This window comes from Anolis carolinensis, chromosome 3 (assembly GCF_035594765.1).
Source record: "Anolis carolinensis isolate JA03-04 chromosome 3, rAnoCar3.1.pri, whole genome shotgun sequence".
Lineage (NCBI taxonomy): Eukaryota > Metazoa > Chordata > Lepidosauria > Squamata > Dactyloidae > Anolis > Anolis carolinensis.
In genome coordinates this window covers 40,827,153-40,851,904 of record NC_085843.1, presented here as the reverse complement: position 1 = coordinate 40,851,904, position 24,752 = coordinate 40,827,153, and the positions used below count along the sequence as shown (strand labels likewise).

The 24,752-nt window shown below is 35.6% G+C and overlaps 1 protein-coding gene across 1 annotated transcript in view; it reads right to left on the bottom strand.

The window, feature by feature from the left end:
* zbtb20 (zinc finger and BTB domain containing 20) overlaps positions 1-24,752 on the bottom strand; it is a 141,641-nt gene that overhangs the window by 59,251 nt on the left and 57,638 nt on the right. Inside the window, exon 3 of the mRNA XM_062977130.1 lies at positions 10,326-10,427. Within this exon, the coding sequence (XP_062833200.1) occupies positions 10,326-10,390 (65 nt within the window). The 5' untranslated portion in view covers positions 10,391-10,427. The remainder of the gene's footprint in view (positions 1-10,325; positions 10,428-24,752) is intronic.

The window sequence follows — 24,752 nt, the reverse complement described above, 5'->3', positions numbered from 1 at the left end:
TAGGGTGCATTTATTTATATTTTTTAAAGTCCATGGTATCTTCTCCTGTACCAGATCTCAAAGGATTTGATTTTCTTTTTAACAGCTTAGCGGCTTAGAAATTGAGATGAGCACCAACCCCCAGATTCGGACACAACTGGACTTAACATCAGGAGAAACCTTTACCTTTACCTTAAAGTTCACTTTAAAATGTTCTTTAAAAATATTTTTATCAGAGTAATTAATAGGATAGTACTACATTAATAATTAGGTAAGCTGAAATAATAAGAGTAATTGCAATAAAAATAAACCTGGAGTACAATTTTGAAGAAAATAATACCGTACAGATCATATTACTAAAAATAACTTAATCAGTTTGTAGTAATTATTATTTTCATTAATCAATTGCAATATTTGACATCTACAAAAATAATTCCCTTACATGAATAAATATCCATAAAGCACCAGCTTGTATGCTCTTTGTGCCCCTCTGCTTCTATGTTGCCACAAGGATGAGAACAGAGTCTTTACCTTCTAAGAAAGGACAGTTTCCTGTTTTGCCTGCAGTTCAGCTTGTTTAAAGTGTATTCTTATTACTCTATAGTTCCTGAACAATTCAAGATCTGAAACTAAGGTTCTATATTGGCTTAGTCTTTGCAATCAGATATAATGATGAACTGTGTTTTATTTAAGTGGTCACAAAAGTTTCCAATTTCATTTTTGCAACCACACAAGAGTGTGAGAGTATATGAAGGCTCATTTGAGAAAGAACATGTTTGAATTGGGTTTTTTTCTTCACTAGATCTAAAGTGGATGCTAAATCTACTTCGGCAGTGGGAAACTGCCAAGGGTCAGTTGCATCGGCTTTCTATGAAACCTTGGAGGGCTTTATTCTCCTAAGGCATCCTCTAATTATTTTTTTTAAATCAAAGACTCCTTTATATCTGTTATGGGTCATGACAGAAAATTTTGCCCTAGGCTGTGTAAGGTGCAGGAGAAGCTCTTTGCTCAATCTGGAAGTAAATGGGAACTCAACTTCTGATTTTAATTCCTAGGTTAAACCAACCTAGGTAGACCACAGAATATGGCAAAGCATGGGTTACAGTTTTATTACCAGAAGGTTTTACAATTTTGTAGGTGGTCTTCCAGCCTTGGGGGCCACATGTGGCCTAGAGGCTACACATTCTTCATTCTGATCTATATCAATCTCTTTTAAAAGGCTGCTGTGGTCACCTATTCCTATCAGTTCCTATGATGCAATAGTTAGGTTTGTAAAATATGGTTGTCTTAATTTGTTAGGAACACAATTATCTGCATCGACATTAAACAAGATAATAATTATTATCTTATAATAATAATAATAATAATAATAATAATAATAATAATAATAAACAAGATTATTAACATTTACTGAAAGGTTTTAAAATATAATCCTGAATAAATATAAGAACACAGCAGGTGAATGTAGGTTTTTCAGTTCTTTATCAAGAATGGATTTCAAACGTTTGTGTGATTCCCTAAAAAAAATAACAAGCTGAATTCAGTGCTGATCAGGTACTTTGGTTTTTTATTGGAAACTTTGCAGCAAAGAAAAAAAAAAACCTATTTTAGGAAAACATTGCAAATCAAATGTAACTCTGAACTACAATTAATATTTTAAAATGTGTGTACGTTTATGTGTGTGCATGTGTCCATGCATAAGTTATAAATCAAAGGCAAAGCACCCCACAGCTCTTAATGGATTTCTAAGAAATCCACACTGACCTTTAAAAAAACCCACATTTTTTCATCTGGTTTATGGAAAATATCAATTGAATCAAATTTTCCCCAACTGTAGTTTGAGTGCAAGGAAAATGCAATTTCCCAGGATGGTTTGCTAGAAAGAATAATATGGCCTGAATTTTGTACATGATTTTATTATGTACAAAATTATTATTAATGATTTTGCATTCTTTGCACCAAGTCAATTTTACCTTGAGATGTGCTTTCCCCCCGCAGAGCTACTACTGCTGGTAAAGAAAGCTGGCAAAGAGTAATGCCTACAACAACACTTTACAAAAGCCTTGTATGAATATCTAGAAATATTACTAATTTTCTAGTCCAATTCCTGCTGCAACAGAATTCTTGCAATTTCCAGAATTTCTGACAGAGGGTCATCATAGCTCTCCTTGTCAATCTCTAACAAAAGGGGAATCTACTAACTTCCCAAAATGTTTAACTGTGGAATAGATAATATCAATAAACATAATTTATAGCATTTAACAAAAAAATTCCTTCCATGTAACTGGAACCCATTGGTTTCAATTCTAATTTGAGAAGCAACATGGTGTGTTCCTGGAAAAAGCCGAAGAATTGTTAAGGACTGAAACACTGAAGTAGGATGAGAAATAATGGTGTAAAGATGTGGAAGAGAGGGATTTCAAAAATAAATGTTTCCGTACAAATTAGTCGTTCCTGTTTAATGCAGAAGAGCAGGCGGTGAAGAGATTATTGATTTGAATTAGAATTATAAGCAAAGAAAATGAACCATATAACAATGTTCAGTTTAATGACTGAGATTTTCCAAATAATGAAAAAAAAGCTGAAGAAAATCGAAAAACCTTGGAGAAGGAAATGTTAAATAAATTGGCCCAGGAAAAATCAGCTTCCAAAGCAGAGGCTGAACTATGTTTACAGTAGCTTACGGAGCATAGCTTAATCAGACTTGTTGAGGAGGAAGGGGAAAAGAAATGTTAGGAATGACCTGTTAAATATTTTAAAAATATCTGTGGATGAATTTTAAAAAGGTAGACATTTGAATTTTCTCCAGTTAATGGATTGTTAAATTTTCTGTACAGTATAACCTAAAATAAATCATGCGTGAGAGTATTAAATTTTAAAAAGTCAAATATGGGAGAATCTGTAACAGAAATCTCTAAAAGTACTGCAAGAAAAGCATGTTGCAATCAGAATAAGCACAGACTGAGTACAACGCTTCATTTGAGGTTTTCTTGTTGTAATTACAATTCCCCCTTGCCATCATACAAAGCTCCCCGTTAAAAAAAACTTTGGAAAAAGCATTTCAGTCCCTTAAAAAAATAAAAAATAAAGAACTATGCAGGAAAGCACCTTATCATACAATAGAATGCAAAGCCACTTTACTATTAATCAAGAACATTGTCTCTGGTTATATAAAGGAATTATATAATCTTGGTATGTTTCAGCAAGCACAGCATGTGAAAAAAGTTCTTGCAAAACCTTGGTGGCTGCCAGGTATATAGTTAGCCTACAGAGGGCAGCAGGGAGCTACCAGGCTGCAGGCTACATTACAAACAGGCCTCAGAATTTTCCATTAGACTCTTCCTCCTGGTCATCATGACAGAGGTTAGTCGGCTAAGCTCCCTTTAAAAAAAGATTTTAAAAAAATCTCTGCCATAAGTGTTAAAATTATACAGCCCAATGATGCATCTCCTCAGCCGGAAAATGAAAGCTCAAGTGAAACAAATTGGCAGAATAAAAGAAAAAGAAATACATATATTCTGAGCTTACCTTCTTTTTCTTTTCTTAGAAATTCGCAGTAAGAGAAAAGGAAACAGACTGCGTAAATGGGTGAGGTAAATAAATATGTTGTTTGACAACATAAAAAGAAAATGTAGCATCCACACAGCCATAAGGAAAATGGGCCAAACAACAAGATTTCTCATGCCAAAATTAATTCCGAACCTTCATTTTTTGAATTTTTATTTTCAGACTAAAATGGAGGAAGGTAAGACAGAAGTATACCAAAACAAAAACAGAACTCATTTAACCAGATCTGATTATGTATAGTGTCTGAAATGTAGAATATAGTCTACGAAAGATCCAAAGTACAATAGGAATGAAAGTCTTTATTAATTTTATTCAGTATTTTTACATGTTTATCCTTGCTGTGAGGTTTTTGAAAACTGTCTACAATTTTGGATTTATTCGGTAGAAAATTAACATGTGGTTGTTTTACACAGCATTTTCTGTGTAGAAAACATTTTTGTATTTGGGTTGCTGTGAGTTTTCTGTATGGTCATGTTCCAGAAGCAATCTCTCCTGATGTTTCATCCACATCTATGGCAGGCTTCCTCAGAGGCTGTGAGGACCTCGGGAGATAATGCTTCTGGAACATGGACACAAACCTGGAAAACTCACAGCAACCCAGTGATTCTGGCCATTAAAGCCTTCGACAACACATTTTGATTTCTTCCTCAGGTAAACAAAAAAGTGACCCCCCATCTATTTTCTTTTTAAAAAACAATTATTTTTATTTAGCCAGATTAAAATCTACATACAAACACACACAAAAACAAACAACATCATCAAAAACAAAATATTAAAAATACTTTTACTAGAATAGTACCACTACAACCTAAACATAAAAAACCCAATAACTAAAAACTAAGGGCTTTACATGGTCTGTCTGGTGGTTATATTCTTTCAGTTTTCTACACCCATTTAGTGAAAAAAAACGCATTGGTATAGAATCATAGAATAATAGAGTTGGAAGAGACCTCATGGGCCATCCAGTCCAACCCCTTGCCAAGAAGCAGGAAATTGCATTCGAAGCACCCCCGACAGATGGCCATCCAGCCTCTCCTTAAAAGAGTCCAAAGAAGGAGCCTCCACCACAGTCCAGGGGAGAGAGTTCCACTGCCGAGCAGCTCTCACAGTGAGGAAGTTCTTCCTGATGTTCAAGTGGAATCTCCTTTCCTGCAGTTTAAAGCCATTGGTACATCCTTTCTCACATAATAACACACTTCTAGTCCAAAAAAAAGTGCTACAGATTTGACCCCATCTTTGCTGGAGGTACACCACAAATGGGTACCAGTCTTTCTTAAAGTTAGAGATTTCTCCTTAATCAATGTGGCAAGTTTATCCATTTCTGCAAGTTTGCTGATTTTCACAAGCCTATCGTCTTGTGATGGAATCACTGAATCTTTCCATCTTAGAGCGTACATAATTCTTGCTGCCGTTATCATGTACAGAAATAACCTTCCCCATTTTTACTCAAATTGTTCATCTAACATCCCAACCAGATAGAATTCAGGTTTCATTTCAAATGTAACTTTAACAATTTCTTCTAAAATCGTATGTATTTGCCCCTGTCAGGGGATGCTGGGATAGGGAGTTAAATCAATCGTCTGTCACCCTGACTGTTTGATGAGTCAGTTCTCTCCGTCTTCTCACCCGAAGGACCACTTGATGCAGCAGCAAAAGTGGCACCAACAAAACGACAGCTCAGTCGTTGTTTTACTGCTGATCCCAGCAGGTCTAATTACTTTATTTTACAAGTATTTACAATTACTGAAAACCATAACTCTCCGGACACATGGCACATCTTCTCCGCTTGCCAAGGCTGTTATCTGAACAAGCTGGCACCTCCTGCATTCCTCAGTTCATGATGAAAGTTCCGGTCAGACAGTTTAAACGGAAACCCTGACCTATTGGTCCTGTGGACAATCAATAAAGCTGGCTTGTGCTTAACCCTTGCGCTGCTGGAATGCTTTGCCGGAAACACACAGTTGCAAACACCCAACAGCATAACTTGATATAGCACTTCACTCTAACAACAGAATACACTAATAGCCCCCAGTATTTCTGGGCATTTTTACATAACCACCACATATGATAAATAGCACCCACCTTTCCCCACATTTCCAACAACCACTAAAACTATTTTTATGCATCTTAGCAATCTTTTTTGGTGCCAGGAACCATCTATACATCATTTGGTGTATGTTTTCCAAATAGTTGGGTACACCAAATTCTGGGCAGATTCAGAAAATTATGAAATCCCCATTCCATCCATAGAGAGTGGTGGGATCAGAGAAGCACTTGGTTATGTCTCTACAGCTAGACACAAAAAAGATTACAATCTCCACTGAGATCTTTAAGAGCTCTTAGTTTCTGATGCAAATAATCTGGCTATGGGAATATAACCAGATATTTCTCCAGTTCTCCAACTTATCTCATCAGGCATGGAATAGCCATGGGAAAGGGTTGCACAGATTCTATGGTAGATTTGGAAGGCTGTGGTTCATGTGGAGGAAGAAAAAGAATACTAACCCTTACATCAACTAAAAAAAGTCATACATACATACTAGGTATAGGATTGACTCACACATATGTATGCCACTAATTGAATACAAGGCATTGTGTCATAAACTTCATTTATTTTGTTCTTTGGGCAATGCTGCAGTATGTAAATGTAAATACCTAATTATGTACTTGGTAATTTGATGCCTCTTCAATTTCATGTTAAAAATATCAGAAGGAGATCAGAATGAGCAGTAGTTAGGATGATAGATAACATGTTGTGTTGGTCAGGGTGAACAATGATGGCAGGATGGAGGGGGGTGGATCAGAGGACTGGCGACAATATGCTGTGTGATTACAGTTTTGTTATTAAGCAAATCCATGTCTGGGCTGCTACTGCTCCCAGGGTGAAATCTCACAGACAGCAAAACAAACACCACAGGAGTTTTAACCCTTCCATATGGGATCCAAAGTTGTATGTATGTGTGTGTGTGTGTGTGTGTGAAGTTACACCTAAAAATGTACCTGTTCTGACTTACATACATATTCAACTTAAGAACAAACCTACCAAATGTATCTTGTTCATAACTTGAGGACTGCCTGTACATCTGTCCCAGACCTACAAGACACTGACTCAATCTTAATATAAGAAGATAAAAGAAATAAATGTGGATCCTGAAAGATAATTTGTTACTCTTGTTAGAGAAGATATCATAGTTGGAACTTTTTTTCTTTTACTTCACTCCTCCCTATACTAAAGAACATGCATAACAATACTCCCTCCTCCTCTATATCTTTGATGATACAATAGGCTCATGTGTAGAACGATTTAACTAACATGGCTCCGTAACTTACATACTATATTTTGTGATGTTTCCTATTTTCCATTCTTTTCCCCCTTTTTATAGTTTATTTGAGTTATTTTTTCCTCTTTATTTTTTTAAAAAATTGCATCAAAAAAACAGACAAGGACTCAAAACGCTTAGATTTACAACGTGCATTTCTCAACCTACAATAACCATCAAAAGAGGAGAAGAAACAAATTGGCAAGGCAAGACTAATATCCAGGAGCCATTACTACCCGATAGACAAAAACCACACAATGACAGAACACCTACAGTCCACAGCTGAGACCACTTAATTTCGTCATCAATGGCCTACAGCTAACTCTGGAGAATAACACACCCCTCTCATATGCTCTGGGAGTCCGGCCTTTACTGTCCTACAGGCAGTCTCCAAATCCTAAATCACTGTACATCTACAAGAGGATACATAACATAGAAGGTAATGCAGGGACAAGATGCCAACTCTGTCCCCATATTTACTCTGGGAACAATATTACAGGGGCCAATAACATCCCTTACAACACAAGAGATATATTTATTTGCCCTTTCTTCAATGTGATATATACCATCCTATGTCAGTAATGTCCCCCTATATTCCTGTGTTATTTAAATATACAAGCTTTTGATTATTTTTTCTTATACATAGCACTGTTTTTTTTTTTTTTTCAAAAACCTCACTTTTAAAAAGTTGTATTTTAATGCTCAAATGTATGTTTTACTCATGTCTTACTGGTTCTTTTAATGCTGGTCATTGACCGAAATAAAAATGTTCTAATATTCCCCCTATAATCTACATTGGACAAAGAAGACAGTCTCTATGAAAAAAGATTAACGAACACAAAATTGATATTGGAAATACCTCAAAACTAATTGCAAAGCATTTCAACCTTCCTGGTCACATGGTAAGCAATGGTTTCATGGCATACTGCATATATTAATGCAAGAATCCTCATTACTGCACATATAAGAAAAGGAATCTTCCCTGAGAGAGTTTTGAACTGGGAAATTGACTCTTAGTAAGAGGAGATGTTGCTTTCACACACACTAACTGTCCACTGTAAAGATCGGAAAGACCTGTATCAAGTTACACAGCCATGATTTGCATCTTCCTGATCCTGTTACATTCTATCAATTCTACGACTTTATAAATATGCTTGATGCTTAAGGCCCTTACACCACTCAGTACTGTAGCCGAAGAAGTGAGTTCAAAACCACGAAAGCTCATGTGAAAATAAAACCAGTTAGTCTTAAAGGGTGTTTTTCAATTATAAGAGTTGTACAAAAGAATCAAGAGCAAGAATCATGAGTTGCTATAATAACAAACTTCACAGACCATAGTATGTTGTGCCATAAATCATGAAATCAGTTGGTTCTTCAATTGTAAGTTTCTTATATGTTACAAAACACAATAGGAGAGTCTCACCATTGGGATAAAAAATAATTTCAAAAGTCAAATTTTGGGTTCTTTTTTATCTTCTATGCACCTTTCAGATACAAAGTGACAGAACAATTTGGAGCTGATTGCCGTAGGTATGACAACAATATTTTTTTGGATAACAGTGAAATAGATGACTATGTGACCATTTTCTGGCCTTCCAGTTCCCAGAGCCATGCCAATAAAGGTACAATTGGTCCTCAAAGTTGTGAAATATTTTTTTTTCCTGCCAAGTTGGGAAAGTTTGAAACAACTCATATGAATTCACAACTTGTCATAGTTGGGGACAGCTTGTCACAGTTGAGGCTGTAAAAGACTGACACAAAAGTTTTATTTTTTCTCTCAGTGATATCAATGTGCATTTGACTACATCTGCATTAAAACCTTTTTCTACCCATTAGCAAATAAAATGCAAAACAACAGAATTAAAAATATGCAACTTGAAATACCACTAAATAGTACTACAGTAGACTCTCAGTTAACTAAAACTGTCAAGTAACCAGCAAAAAATCAAAGAATACTTCATTCACAAAGCTGTTTTTATAATACATTAAAACTGTGTTGCATTAAGATACATTTGTCTTTATACGCTTTTAATTATTGTATGTCAATATTAGTAAGGTAAAGGTTTCCCGTGACCGACTCTGGGGGTTGGTGCTCATCTCAATTTCTAAGCCGAAGAGCTGGCGTTGTCCGTAGACACCTCCAAGGTCATGTGGCCGGCATGGCTGCATGGAGCGCTGTTACCTTCCCGCCGGAGCGGTACCTATTGATCTACTTACATTTGCATGTTTTCGAACTGCTAGGTTAGCAGGAGCTGGGGCTAACAGTCTGTAAGTTCAGCAGCTCAGCGTTTTAACACACTGTGCCACCAGGGGCCCCTATGTCAATATTAATATCACATAAATACAGAGTTTATGGTATGATATAGTATGGGTATTAATTTAGTTGGGCTATTTTCAATAGTAACACTCAAGCAACATGGCACAACGGGTTAAACCCTTGTGCTGGCAGGGCTGTTGACTTGAAGGTTGGGATGCTGACCTGAATGTTGCCAGTCCAAATCCAACCTGGGGAGAGCGCGGATGAGCTTCCTCTGTTAGCTCCAGCTCCCCATGTGGGGACATGAGAGAAGCCTCCCACAAGGATGGTGACAACATCAAACATCCGGGTGTCCCCTAGGCAACATCCTTACAGACAGCCAATTCTCTCACACCAGAAGCGACTTGCAGTTTCTCAAGTTGCTCCTGACATGGAAAGAAACACACCAGAGACTATATTTATCCTGCATCTACCAATTCCCATTGATACTGGTTAACTGAGGGCCTATTATATCTTCTGTGTACAAAAGAAGGCAGACTCAACCATGTCACTGTTCTCATTCTACCTTACACTAAAATTAATGTATAGGATCTAGATGCTTTCTTCTACCCGATCATGATCAGATAGTGACTTTTCCCTGCATTCCATTCTGTTAAAAGACTAGTTTCAGAATGGGCAAATTTATCATTTCTATTGATCTCATGTGTCCTCATCCTTTTTCTAAGGCACAGTTAGTGACTAGTTCAGGCAGACCCTACTCTGACATTGTGTTTGTCTTCTGAAATAACCGTAGTTTGATTTTAATCATAAAGTATGGTTGGCCTGAACTATCAAGTATTTTTTCTGAGTATATAAAAGGAGGACAGAAGCAAACCTCTCATCATTTTAGATTCTTGAGAACTGCTGTGCACAAAACTCTTTTAATTTTTGGATTCAAAGCACATATTAATCTAAATGGCTGTTTTTAACTATTTAACTATTAATCGTATTGACGGCTGTCCTATAAACTTTGATATTGCCTCCTCCAAACTGCCACCTGTAATGCAGATGAGATTGTAATATACAGCTAAAGAAGTACAGTACTACAAGCTTTCATCTTTCTAGTAAGTGGATGAAAGTGAGAAAGCTTGCAATTGCTTGCAAAATTCAGATGCTTTTTTTTTCATTTAGCCACACAATAATATGATGCCCAATTAACTTACAGTGGTTTGTAAATGTTGTCACTCTTCAGGCAAATCACTCCAAGCTTTGGACCTAGCGCAGACATTCATTGGGGCAGAAAATGGAGAAAAGCTGTGCCTGTACTGGAAAGAAACAAAATGAAGCATGAGGGAGTTTTTCATAACAGATTGTAAATGACACCAAATGACACACTTGACACCAAACAAATGCCATTGTTTCAGAACTGGAGGAAATGTGATTATATTCTTTCCAGTGTGGAATACAGTACACATAACATAATTTTCATTAGCTTTCTTACAATTTATCATGGATTGAGAAGAGCTTTACTTGAGAAGGGAAACCCTTTATAGATCAAAAGAAGTAATAGATAGTAAAGTATTGCAACATCTGTATCGAAGAGTGCAATATTATCTGCAAATTGCACCATATTTACAGGTGGAATCTGATATATTTGATTGCTTTAACCCTAGCCCAGTAAACACAATGAGGATTTATTGATTTAAACATGAAGCAATTGAATTGGGCTAGTAAATATTATCTAGCTGTGCACAGAACTATGGTGCAAATCTGTAAATTGGACACTATCAAAACTTTGGCACAATGCGACTCAAGTTGAAACAAGGTAAAATGCAATAAAATTAAACAGAAGAAAAAATTAATATACAAAATAAGACCAGATATTAAAATGTAGTTAAGTCTAATGTTCAGACTTAAAATAAATAAAATACAATCTCATTTCACATAAAATTTGTCTGTCTTAAGGAATGTCATCAAACATTTTGAAATATTGAATTTCAAGCTGATTTTTTCCAATTAGGCTTAGACACTAATGAAAAGAAAACGAAATACAGGGTTCTCAGGATTGTGGATTCTGTTCACATTATGAAAATTTATGCTAGTGTATAATGGGAAATATACATAATTTTACTCACCCACCCATATAATGAAAGAGAGATGCCTCCAATAGAAATACATTATATATAAGATATGTACAGACCCTGTTATATGCTTTATTCCTGGTCAGTAAGATATAAATCATTCATGTAGTTCCAGCAAGAACACCTATTAGTTTTCTAACTTTTAGTAAAAAAATAATTTTGTTCAAACTAAGGTAGTGGGGTCCTTGAAGATATATTTTAAGATATTTATTTTTCAATTACATCCAGTTTTGGCTTGCCAGGGAGATAAAGTCAGTAAAAATATTTCCATTTTTTATAAAGGCAATGCTGATTAACATCCTTTCTATGTAACTCCTCATACTAATGCTTTGATATTCCTCTTTCCCCCCTTCATAAATTGGATTGTGACCCTTCATCACTTCTTGGCCTCCTTTCCTGAGCTGCTCATTAATCAGCACCACTTCTCTGATATGGTCTGTCATATCCTATTACTTACCAGGCACATAAGCAGAAGGTACATTTACCCTGAAACTAAAACAGTACATGCATGGTAGAAAGTGTCTAAACGCGTACTGATTTTCATAGTTTTCTTTTCTACAGAGGTACATTATATCAAATCAGCATCCAGTCACTCCATCATCCCCAGTCATTAATATTCACAACTATCTTTCCAACTACCTGAAGTTATCCTTCACTTGGTTTAAATGACAGAAGTAAAAAAAACGTTTTAAAAGAAATGTACAGTTCTCAGCTATTATGACAGGATGTAGAAAAAAAGTGTGTAGAGACTTCTGTTCTTATGGCTTATTGTATTCTTCTCTCCTTGACCGTTGAAAAACCATCTTCTCTTGGAAGTATATAAGAATCCTAACTTTCTGCCAAGGAAGGATCCCTCCCTATGGCCTTCTGGTGGCAGGCAAAAACCTTTTTATTCAGGCAGGAATTTAAGACAGAAAGTTTTTAATAACGAGTCAGAGAATACTGCATAATATTTACATTATTTTAAAAGTTTGTAAAGATTTTATGTAATCTAAAGTGATTTGTTTTAGCAAATTTAGATTCTATTATATTTTAATATTTATATGTTGCAGGTTTTAGATTGCATTATTTTTAATGGAACCCCAGTGGCGAAGTGGTGTAAAGCACTTAGCTGCTGAACTTGCAGACTGAAAGGTCCCAGGTTCAAACCCCAGGAGCAGCGTGAGCGGCCGCTGTTAGCTCCAGCTTCTGCCAACCTAGCAGTTCGAAAACATGCCAATGTGAGTAGATCAATAGGTACCGCTCCAGCGGGAAGGTAACGGCGCTCCATGCAGTCATGCCAGCCACATGACCTTGGAGGTGTCTACGGACAACGCCGGCTCTTCGGCTTAGAAATGGAGATGAGCACCAACCCCCAGAGTCAGACATGACTGGACTTAATGTCAGGGGAAACCTTTACCTTTACCTTTACCTATTTTTAATATTATAAGCCACTTTAATTTTGATTAAGAGAGGTATAAATAAATACAAGAATAGGAAGTCCATTTAACTCACTAGGGCGAGGCTTATGTGTTAATAGACACACCTTAACTTGTACTATGAACTGCACATTTAACTCAGAAAAATAATTATAATTCACAGAAATTCAAGGAATACATTGATTTCAAAATTATGAACTTGATTTATGTCTTCATCTAAGTTAGGATTTTGTTTTCTTTGTTATTTAAATCAACCCACCCTGAAGCAAAGCATCTACTACTTCTTGTTGGAGCTATAATTTTAAATCAGCTACTGACAAGATAAGAGGAGTATGATCAACTCCTAGCCAAAACAGAGGGAAGGTATTGTCTTGCACAGATTTCCCCCAAAACTAACATTTAAATTTTGCAGTGAAAGAAAAGAACAAGGTACCATAAATACTTGAGGGGATTGAATTGTTTTAAACTTATTTCAAAGCAGCTATCATGGGATAAAATACCATAAAAAGGTGCTCAAAAAAGGTGTATGGGGGGTAGGCTTTCCTTATCTTAGGTAGAATCACCATTCTATCTAGGCTAGTATGTTTTGCAAATTCTGTGCTGTGCCATACTCAACAGATTGTGCCTACTGGGACAGAAGCCAGTCTTTGCACCTAGAAGAAGCAATCTTCCCAGTTATGTTGTTTGTGCTAGAGGAGACTTACATTCTAATGGAGGCAGTGTAACACACGGTGAAGCTATAACAGTGAACAAAATATTTTCTATTTTGAAATAACAGTCCCTCTAAGCTACCATATAGTTTTCCCTGCATTGGAAAGCTTTGCTCTACCAGGACAAAATAACTCAGCATTTCTATATCATACACAATACAAGATAATGTCTAGAGTCATTCATTTCTGTGCAGATCAATCCATTCCAATACTCCATTCTAATAAGGATTTGACACTGCTGCTACACAGTTTGGTAAAGGCAGATCAGTTGTTTGGAAGCATCTGGAAATAGGAAAGAAAAATACCACCCTTCTATTCCCAAGGGCATTTTTACTGAAATCTGGAAATTAAATGAATGCATATGTATACAATTGAAGTCTACATCATGTTCCTAGTGTAGTCACACAGTCTTCTTTTTCCCTTAAAAATAAAACACCACTTTAGCTGTAACTAGTTCTCTGTTGCATTCTCATCCAATACCCTATAAAGTTTCACTTTGCTCAAGCTGTAGTTCTTGCTTAACCAACTGCAGCTCGGATTTGGCAGTGAGAAACATAACATTTCAGCTCAGTCAAGATCAAATGAATTTTTGGTTTTTCAAGTTCAACCAAGGATACACAGAGAGAATTTTTTCAGGAGTTACTGAAAAATTACTATTTCTCTACTATTTCCTGATACGTTTGAAGCATTTTACTATCTAGTGTAGAAACACACAAATCATTACACATAGTATTTTCAATTTCAAATGTTTTGATAACAACAGTATTCTTTTCTGTGAGCTATGGGAACAGCAGAAGAATCACATAGGATTCTTATACTTCAAAGACCCAAGATAGAAAGGAAGTACATTGTTTCCTTTAGGATGCACATAACACAATATAACCCATAGTATTTTTGAAATTAATATATCATACTTAGCTACATATTAGCTTTCTTTAAAAGTGAATGTAATACCATCCAAAGAGGCAGTTAAGTGCCCATTGAAAGTGGGTTATTTGGTCTGAAACAATGCCTTTTTCGTCTCTTCATCTATTGCCAACATACCATCCCAAGTACATCCTAAAGTCAATATTGTGCCAGTACCAGCAATTGCACAGATTGAATCAAATGGATTCTATTTGCATGATTAGGAGTCTTCTTATGTCTTTGGACAAATCTTACATATCCATGTCAATCTGCTCAGAACTATAGAACTAGGAAACCAATTATATATTGTCAAATCTGAAATTGTTGGCACCGGCAATTAATGAATCAATCACAATGAATTAATTGGAAAGGCAAGTGAATTTATCCCAAAATTTGGAACAATCTATCAATGATAAACTTCAGAAAGCATCTGAATACCATGATTGAAAGGATATAAAAATGGAGAAGGTGAACTCTCAAGATCAGGTTATGCTAGAAGGTAAAGACGGAGAGCTGCTATCCCAATTGAGTGATGCAGATTGGTTTTAAAAATCTAATTAAGACCTTCAGAAAAACACAGTAATGTTCCATTCAATAAATTCAATGTGTTGTCGAAGGCTTTCATGACCGGAATTACTGGGTTGTTGTAAGTTTTCTGGGCTGTATAGCCATGTTCCAGAAGCATTCTCTTGTGACGTTTCGCCCACATCTAGGGCAGGCATCCTCAGAAGTTGAGGGGTCTGTTGGAAACTAAGTAAGTGAGTTTTATAGCAGACAAGTTCTTTCTCCCACCTTGGACATTCCACAGATATATAAACCTCACGTAGTTTCCAACAGACCCCTCAACCTCTGAGAATGCCTGCCGTAGATGTGGACAAAATGTCAGGAGAGAATGCTTCTGGAACATAGCCATACAGCTCGTAAAACTCACAACCACCCAGAAAATTCAATGTTTCTACATAAGTGATCAGATGTTTTTTTATACGTTTCTTTTTGTGCAACCTTCTCACCCTTTTTATTTTTTCCTTATTTACTTTCCACCTGTTTCCCCCTCCCCTAACAATTCTATCCCCGTGTCCCATACTTCGTATTTTTTTATTTTACCTAAATGGAAAAATAGCTTTGTATTACAATAAAAAAATATTTTGAAAAAAGTGATCAGAGTTTTTAGTTTCATTTTATTGATCTCTTTTCTACTGCACAAGAGACTGAAGGAGAGACTGAAATGTCTCAATGAAGAGAAACACCATTTCCCCAAAGCCTTTTCTTATGAAAAGAGAGATGCCACCATCTAAAATCATCATAGACCGTGCAAGTAGAAATTGGCTGTGTCACAACATTGTATCCATAAAATCTATTGCTTTGGCTAGTTATGACAAATGAGTTTCAGGAACATTTCATTGCCAAGAAACCCTGTCAAAATATTGGTGATTTTTCCAAATCTGTTCAAAAATCACAGAGATGTCAAGTCTGAAAGGGGGAGATTATTTTTCAAGAAACACAAAACAACAACATAAACAGCATTAGACTGGTATTTTTTCCTTAAGACATGTTTGATTTGTTAATATGTTAATGCTGTATTAACCAGTAAAATATTAGGATCATTTCACACATTATGCTATTTGTTACAAAGTTCTTTGAGGAGTGGCTTGAAGAAATTTTCAGATCGGAGGAAAGTCCTGCATAAAAATATTGTACAGCTCAAAAATACATGAGTGAGACACTTGTTATCTCTCTTCTTTCTACTGCCTTAACCCCTAACTCCCTCAATAATCTCTATTCATTTGGTGATACTGACCATCAAAATCAAAATTCTCTAAAACATAATATGACCTGTCATTTCACACTTATTGCTAGCCTTACTTACTATAGGGATATTGCTGCTTAATACCCCCAAAGGGATTTATGAGGCTTCCAGTTTTCATGTTCTGTTTATTCTATTCTTTTAAACTCTTTGGAATTTTAACAGCAGTGTCTTAGCCTTCTCCTGTTTTCCTTCCTTTTCTCCAAACCTGTCACAATATTTTAGCAATGACACCTCAATCCTGCCCGGGTCTGTAATTCATACTCCAAAATGGGTTCATGGGAGATATGATCTCACCCATTTCTTTTTTGAAGCATTTGGGGGAAAAGACCTGATTGTAAGTAAGATAATAAGTATGTGCAGTGATAGGATTGTGTAGAGTAACAGCAGTCCCAATTTCAGAGGTGCTGCTAGAATGAAATAAGTGTAAGAATGAAAGCCCATTTTAGTCTTTTTGATTCATCCGCTGACAGCCTTTTATGCCTTCTAGGTTAACTAAAGTTATGAAACATCTTAAAGCAATTATTTTTATTTAGTAGGATATTCTTTGCATCTTTGGAGCATATTTAGGCTTTTTTGGTGGTTGAGTTAAACATGTAAGATTCATGAAATTCACATAATGTTAACTACAACATTATGGAACAGTTATAATAATATAACAGGACAGTTATAATAATTTCAGTTATAATAATTTCACAGTTATAATAATATCACAACTGTACTCCATCTTGAACCTTATTCTCCAAAGGGGCCAATGTGAAGAGCTTGAGTTGAGGGCAAAAGAGAAGGCCACATCTAATTAAGAATGAATGTCATCTTTTTACGATTGGAAAATAATCTGTATCATCTTTATTTAAAGTCAACAGGACATTAAAATAACATATTTAAACATTTTATGAAAAAATTCACATGTATTAATACATTTAAAACTGACTCAGTGTTCATAAAATAGCATATATTAAATATAATTCCATTATGATGATAAAATACAGCCAAAGTTCCTTAAGTTCTATATTCTCTTTTGCTCTATCTTATTTGGCTTCTTTTACTTTTATAGTCTAAAAAACCTTGTGTAAATGAAGGATTTTTTTTAAAAAAATGTCACTGATATGGCATCTTTGAGGAGATGGACTATCAACTGAAATATTAATAGTTTTTTTGTGGCAGGAGCGACTTGAGAAATTGCAAGTCAGTTCTAGTGTGAGAGAATTGGCCATCTGCAAGGACATTTTTGATGTTTTTATCATCCTTGTAGAAGGCTTCTCTCATGTCCCATATTAATAAAGTAACTATTTACAGGAGAGTTATAATAATATCAAAACTGCAATGACTGATCTCAACTATTAATTGTTACTTTATGAGTATATTAGTACACATTTCAAAAGCCACAACAGTTGCTGAAATAAGCAATATTTCTTTGTATTCATAAAAGAGAGATTTTGTCTCAATAAATCTTCACAGACATTTCATGAACAACGTTACTAAGTACAAATAATTTTTTTTAAAATACATGCAATGGCTCCTATGATTTTGCTCAGTGGACAATATTTTGGGTAATTTTTAATTTTTACATACAACAATGTACATTGCAAGTATGGATTGCATAGGTCACTCTAGTATTTTTGTTTCAAGCAGGTTGTTACAGATATCTTTCACAATTCTTGAAAGGAGATTCAAAGTTATTCTGGCAACTTTTCTAACTGATAAGAAAAAAAAGCTAAATATTCTTACCATAGAATAACTGCTAATTATTCTGATTGCCTTCTCTTACTAAGTGCCTAAAAAATAGAAGAATTCTCCTCCAGCTTTCAGCTACCTATCCTCATTCTACTAAACAAAGGAAGTGTTGGGAAAAGTGTAAGAACACCTAACTTTTGTCCATACCCACAGCTCTTGCATATACGATGTCTCTAACAGAAAACCTGACAGATGCATCAGTTTAATGAGTTTGAAAAAACTCAAAGAGATTCATACGTAGAAATAATCTGTAGTCTCAATATCCTGAGCACAGCACATGAAAAGCAGGAAGTATCTGGAGAATGCCTGCACTCAGCCGACATTGATTTCTCCAGACTTTTGTCTGTGTTTCATTTGGAGGAGGTTACTGTTACAAGCAGCATGAATAATGTCTCTGTTAAAAACAGAGCGTCAGTTGTCTTACATACCCCCTGGTAGCGGAGCATCTAATAATAGCAAGTCATATTCAGGTGCAGAATCTGTCTGCCTCCAAGACATACCTATATGCTTTCTCATATGATTCCCAATGCATCACTGAAGGAAGTAATGGTGATCATTTTATACCTCTCTGAAGCAGCAGAGGATGAGAATTGACCATTATATCCTGAGCCATGGGGAATTTAAGGAATAATCTTATTTTTTTCATTTTTAAATTGGTTTCAGATTTCCATTTTCAAATTATTCTTTCTTCCCCAGAGTGTTTGGGATACCCTTAAAAGCATGAAGGATTCAGTTGATTGTCATCATTCTCTGTAGAATCGGGATGGAATGATAATCCAAAAGTGAAACAGCCTCGACAATTCTGTAGTTTTCAGACATCTCTTTGACACCTTTTGAGGAAGCAGATGCAAAGGAAACTCCGATATTTTAGCCAAGCTTGGAAGTATGATCTACTTTGTTCAGTGTGACTGAATAAATACTCCATGGGAGTATTGTAAATCTTTAAAGCAGGTATAGACCACTTTTGTTGAAATTCTTACTTCTGTACACTGATATGAGCATATCTTTTACATAATTCTAGAGAGTCTCCCAACATACAGTTATTCTATTCTAATTACCAATTTAAATTTTCTTCAAAATTGAGAATGTGAACATATATCCTTACTATGTGATAAAGGAAATATCATCATCTTCCAATGATCTGTTCTTTAATATGAAGAAATTTTAATGCAGCTCACAGCTTCTTTTGTAGCAGTTGTAATTATACTTGGTAGCTATACAGCAAGAGGAACTATGGTTTGACTATAGCTCACTACAGATTATACTCTAATATGGCCCAACCTAGGGTCTTCTGCAGTTGTGATTTCTGCAAATAATCAAAGTAATCACTTACAAAAAAAAAAGTCAGAATTTAAGTCTAGGAATGTTCAAGCTTTTAAAACTGGCCTCAAGTTAATCTGGAAAATGTATCTTTCATCTTATTATATTTTACCATTTGATCTTATAAACATATTTTTTTGGTAGTTGGCCAAGTAAGGGCACAACTCCCTGCGCTAGGGTTTGATCACTTTAAATGATATGTGACAAAATAAAGCAGGTGAATATGCATAACTGTGCCTTACTCCACATGTATTATACTTAAGAAAATTTTAACATTCTGGCACAAAATTTATCCAGAAGAAAATACTCTCTGTATTTTACACTAAGTAGCGATTGCTTTGGTTCTGTCTTATTTCTAATATATCCCAGTCATGACAGAATGAAAGAAGGGAAGCAAGGAGGTAGGACAGAATAATTAAAACATACTGATATATAACTGAGGGAAATATGAGGTTTATCTTATAATAATAATTATAATAATCATAATAGTAATAATAATAATATACTTTATTTATATTCCTCTCTATTTCCCAAGGGAACTCAGAGCGGATTACAAAGCAAACATTCAATGTCATCACAATGAATAACAAAGACAGACAATACATAAAGAGAGGCAAAGCTTCCTGCTTTTCTATCTCCGGCATCTGGAGGCTATGAGAGACTCAGCCATGGGGAGGTGATATTGTTCCATTTTCCACGCCAAGGAGGCTGATGTCCATGGATGCCTTCCTGTTAAAATTTTGCCGGCATGTTTTTCAGGGATGCCTTTTACCTCCCCACCAAAGTGTTACCTACTTGCATTGCTGTTTTGAATTGCTAGGTAAGCTAGGGCTGTTGGCGGGAGCCAACTGCCAGTTCAGACTGCCGACTTTCTGGTCGACAAGATTTTTTAGTAGCAGCAATTTAACCCACTGTGCTAATCACAGCTCCAATGTTTTAAAGAGTTGTTTAAAAATTGCTATAAATTAAACAGGAACTCATCTGTAGGAACTTATTTTGTCTGGCTTTATGGGTCTTTTTACATAATAAAGTGGGTGTGAACTTATTCATGGACTGATAGGGAAGCAAATTCCCTATAACTGAACTGAATCAATGCAAAGATCTTTTATTTAAATAAATATAAAACAGGAATAGGTTATATACCAGTATTTGTCCTAATTAATTCTAAATATGCCCAAAACTGAGTAAAGTGGATGAAGCATGATGAAATAAAAACTCTGGAAACTGCTATATAGGACTAAGAATACAAAACTACAGAGGATGTTAAAATGTACAATGTACATAAGAAACTGAATATTCTTTTTTCATAGATGAACAAGTGTAAAGAAAAATATTTTTCAGAAAGGGAAAATTAAGAAGCAAATGGAAAGATTTTGAACACTTGTAGCTATGCTAACGTAACTAGCTGTAAGTACACAAAGCAAAATACACAGAGCCACAATTCCCCCTACAAAAAGATACATGAAAAAACATATATTCACAGGTCTTCAGGAATTGAAAAACAGTTTCAGAACAGGTTAACAAATTTCAAATGTAGTAAAAAAAAATAGAGGCATGTATTGATTTTTAATATAAAATATAAAATAAATGTTTTCAAACATAGCTGGTTTTTCAAATTTTGAAACAGATATACAGTACGGTAGAGTCTCACTATCCAATATTCGCTTATCCAATGTTCTGGATTATCCAACGCATTTTTGTAGTCAATGTCTTCAATATATCATGAATTTTTGGTGCTAAATTCATAAATAAAGTAATTACTACGTGGCATTACTGCATATCGAACTACTTTTTCTGTCAATTTTGTTGTATAACATGATGTTTTGGTGCTTAATTTGTAAAATCATAACCTAATTTGATGTTTAATAGGCTTCTCCTTAATCTCTCCTTATTATCCAACATATTTGCTTATCCAATGTTCTGATGGCCCATTTATGTTGGATAAGTGAGACTCTACTGTATATGTTTTTTCCTGCTAGCATTATATATTTTTAGATCTAGAATTCGTAGCTCTGTCTTTTTATTTCAAATTATTTCTTATTTAGAATTCCAAATACATGAAATTTAATATTAGACAGCAATACAGGATCAAAATAAAGTTGACTGTGGATTCACAAATGGCTTACTGAGCCTCACCATAAGAAAACCCTATATTTGACATTTTTCATTCATTTCAAAATTAGTATAGTCCAACTTATGAGCTATGATAATTTTCCATTAAGTCAGTTCTGCTCAGGAAGAGGCACAAGCCTTGACAATGAAGGATGTCCAGAAAAATACTGGACATCCTTTTAGAAAATAGTTTATCTCAGGATCTCTCTCTCATTCTCTCTCTCTCTCTCTCTCTCTCACACACACACACACACACTTTGTGTGTGTGTGTGTGTGTGTGTGTATGTGTGTGTGTGTGTGTGTATGTATGTGTGTGTGTGTGTGTGTGTGTGTGTGTGTGTATATATATATATATACCTCTGTGAAGAAATCCTTTGTATACAATAGGGTCTTATAAGCTAAGAAAATATGGTTGAATCTAGGAATTTTAATAAAAAGAAATGAGTAGAATATGTAGTAATCAAGCGTAGCCATCTCACCACCTCCATAAAGCATTTATCATGCTGTAATCTCAGAGAATAAAGAGTTAAATTCTCTTTCATTTCTAAGCAAGACTAATGATCAAATAGTTTTCTCACATCTCTATTTGCACTTTGCAGCCTGGTTACATTGATTTGTGTCTCATAAGTTGACATTTCCTTTGTTGGTTACCAATCAATGTTATAGACTGTATGTTCTCCCCCACTTTTATATGGCGAAGAACATTACGTGCACTATACATTTGTTTTCTTGTTTTTGGAAATACTAACTTTCCTAACACCTTTGCATAAAAGATGTTTAAGTTCTGCCCACTGTTTAGAAAACAAGAAGTAGGCTTTCAATTTTCAATTAATGTGATTATGGGAAAATAAGCACTTTTAAAATATAAATGTCAAAATATAAATGTCAAATTCTGAACTTGTTAACTAATATATCATCCTTTCTTCATGTAGCATAGCAGCTGCTGTGATTTCAGTATACCGGTACTTCAAAATGTAGTTTAGAAAATCATAAAGCAAAGGATCATACTAGAACTACACAAGTCAAGTATCCTGCTACAGGAGAAACGTCTATTCAGTTCATAATGGCCGGGAAGGGCAGGTTCTGGAGGTTGAGCAACTGCCTGGCCTCTCTCCCTCCTTCCACTCTCCACCTTGCCCTTTGCCATGGCTCCCCCCCGAGAAGAAATTGGAAGAGCCAGGAAGCAACTATTAGCCCCCGCCCCGCCACAATCAAAGCCCTCCTGATAGATGGTCATGTTGCCTCTGCTGAGAAATCTTCAGAGAAGGAGACTCCACCAGACTCTGAGGCAGCATATGTCACTGTCTGAAACAACTTGAAAGTACACATCAGCAACAATCCTAATTGACTTGACTCTTCCATCAGCCAAAAGCAGGCCCACACTTCCACTAAAAGACTGGTACATTTATGTTGGTTAAAATTGTTCTTAGTTTTATATATTGTATTGTATACATAGGAATATGTTCATGCTTTTTTCAAACTGTAATTGGCCCCCCAACAAACTGAGGGACCATGAACTGGCCTTCGGCTACCCTGAACTACATACTGCTTTTTCTTCTGTCAGTTGACTCAGTGGGCTGTTTTTCCCTTCCTTCAATCACACATCTAGTGTTCAGCCCTGCATTTTCAAGCTAAAATAAGATTGTCAGCTTTTCACAGTGCCCCGGTTCCTAACCTTTCAAAATAGTACTGTTATTTACAAAATAGTGCTGTTACAGTAGAGTCTCACTTATCCAACATAAACGGGCCGGCAGAACGTTGGATAAGCGAATATGTTGGATAATAAGGAGAGACTAAGGAAAAGCCTATTAAACATCAAAGTAGGTTATGATTTTACATATTAAGCACCAAAACATCATGTTATACAACAAATTTGACAGAAAAAATAGTTCAGTACATAGTAATGCTATGTAGTAATTACTGTATTTGCGAATTTAGCACCAAAATATCACGATGTGATTTGGTCAGGTACCATCCAAATCTTCAGGAGGTCTATAACAGATTTCTAGAGTGATGTCATATCTAGATTTTCTCACTATCACGTTCATACTCCAAGTCATGGATCTCCCAGTACATCTAGATTACATTACATATAATGTTAATCCACCTCCCTTCCTGTTCGGTATATTTCTTTTGAGTAGGTTATATTCCTAAAATATCACTCTCTAGTCCTTGGTCTCAAACCACCAGGTTAAATTTATCTTCTAGTTCAATTTCATCTTTTTAAAAACTTCCTTATCTATTTCATTTATAAAGTGAAAGAATCATTAGGCTGGGGTGAAATGATTTTGAAATGATTGTTTAAAGATAACTCTTGCAGGAACTATATCATTTCATAGAGACATTAATTTTAACTGCACTATTCCACTTCCCATCCACTGTGCATTTATATTGTTTCCAGCTGAATCTTGCTATTTTTTCTTGCCTATCAACTGGTTTCTGAACCACTGCCCTAGTTTCCCCATTGGTGCTATTGTCCCCATCATTTGGCATCTCTATATCTTTTGAAATACTGTCTCCTTCATTTGCAGGATTCAGGTTAAAACATTATTGATCAGATCTGTGAAGCAGGTCTATGAACAAGAGAGAAAAAACTCAAATAAACAGTAAAATTGGAAAAAAGGAGGGAAAGATAGGGAACATGAGAGGATATAGTAGTAAGTTATGGAGCCTAGTTCTAAACATGAGTCTATTGTATCGCTGAAGACGTTGGGGGGCGGGGGGGGGGCATCGTTCTACACATATTTTTTATTCCAGGAAGAAAGTGAAGAAAAAGAAAAAATGTTCCAACTATGGTGTCTTCTCTAACAAGAGTAAAAGATTATCCTTCAGGATCTACATTGATTTCTTTTACCTTCTTATATTGTCTCTTTGTTTCTTCTCTTCTCTTTCAGATTTGCATAGTTAGTGTTCCTTCTCCTTATTTTATCAATTAACTTATTTAAACTCTAATTTTTCTACTCTTGGTGGCAGCCAACTATATACATATCTTAAGCCTGCGATCCAGGTTATTTGGATGACCATATCCCCTTGTACAAACCTGCCAAGACCCTGAGATCTTCAAGAGAGGCCCTTCTCTCGGTCCCACCTCCATCTCAAGCTTGGTTGGTGGGAATGAGAAAGCGGGCCTTCTCAGTGGCTGCCCCTCAACTCTGGAACTTGCTGTCCAGGGAAGCCAGAATGTCCCCTCCCTGCTGTCCTTATGATAATAATAATAATAATAATAATAATAATAATAAAACTTTATTTATAACCCGCCACCATCTCCCCAATGGGGACTCGGGGCGGCTTACATGGGGCCATGCCCAGACACCATACAATATAACAAAATAAAACAATATATCATAACACAATATAATAGTACAAAAATAATCATATACATTACAACACAAATCAGAGCAGACAGGGCAGATGATGGCAGATTAAAACCTTTTTATTCAGGCAGGCTTTTAAAGATGAAGGCGTTTAAGACCAGCAAGGGCTGCTGTGATTTTGTGATGTG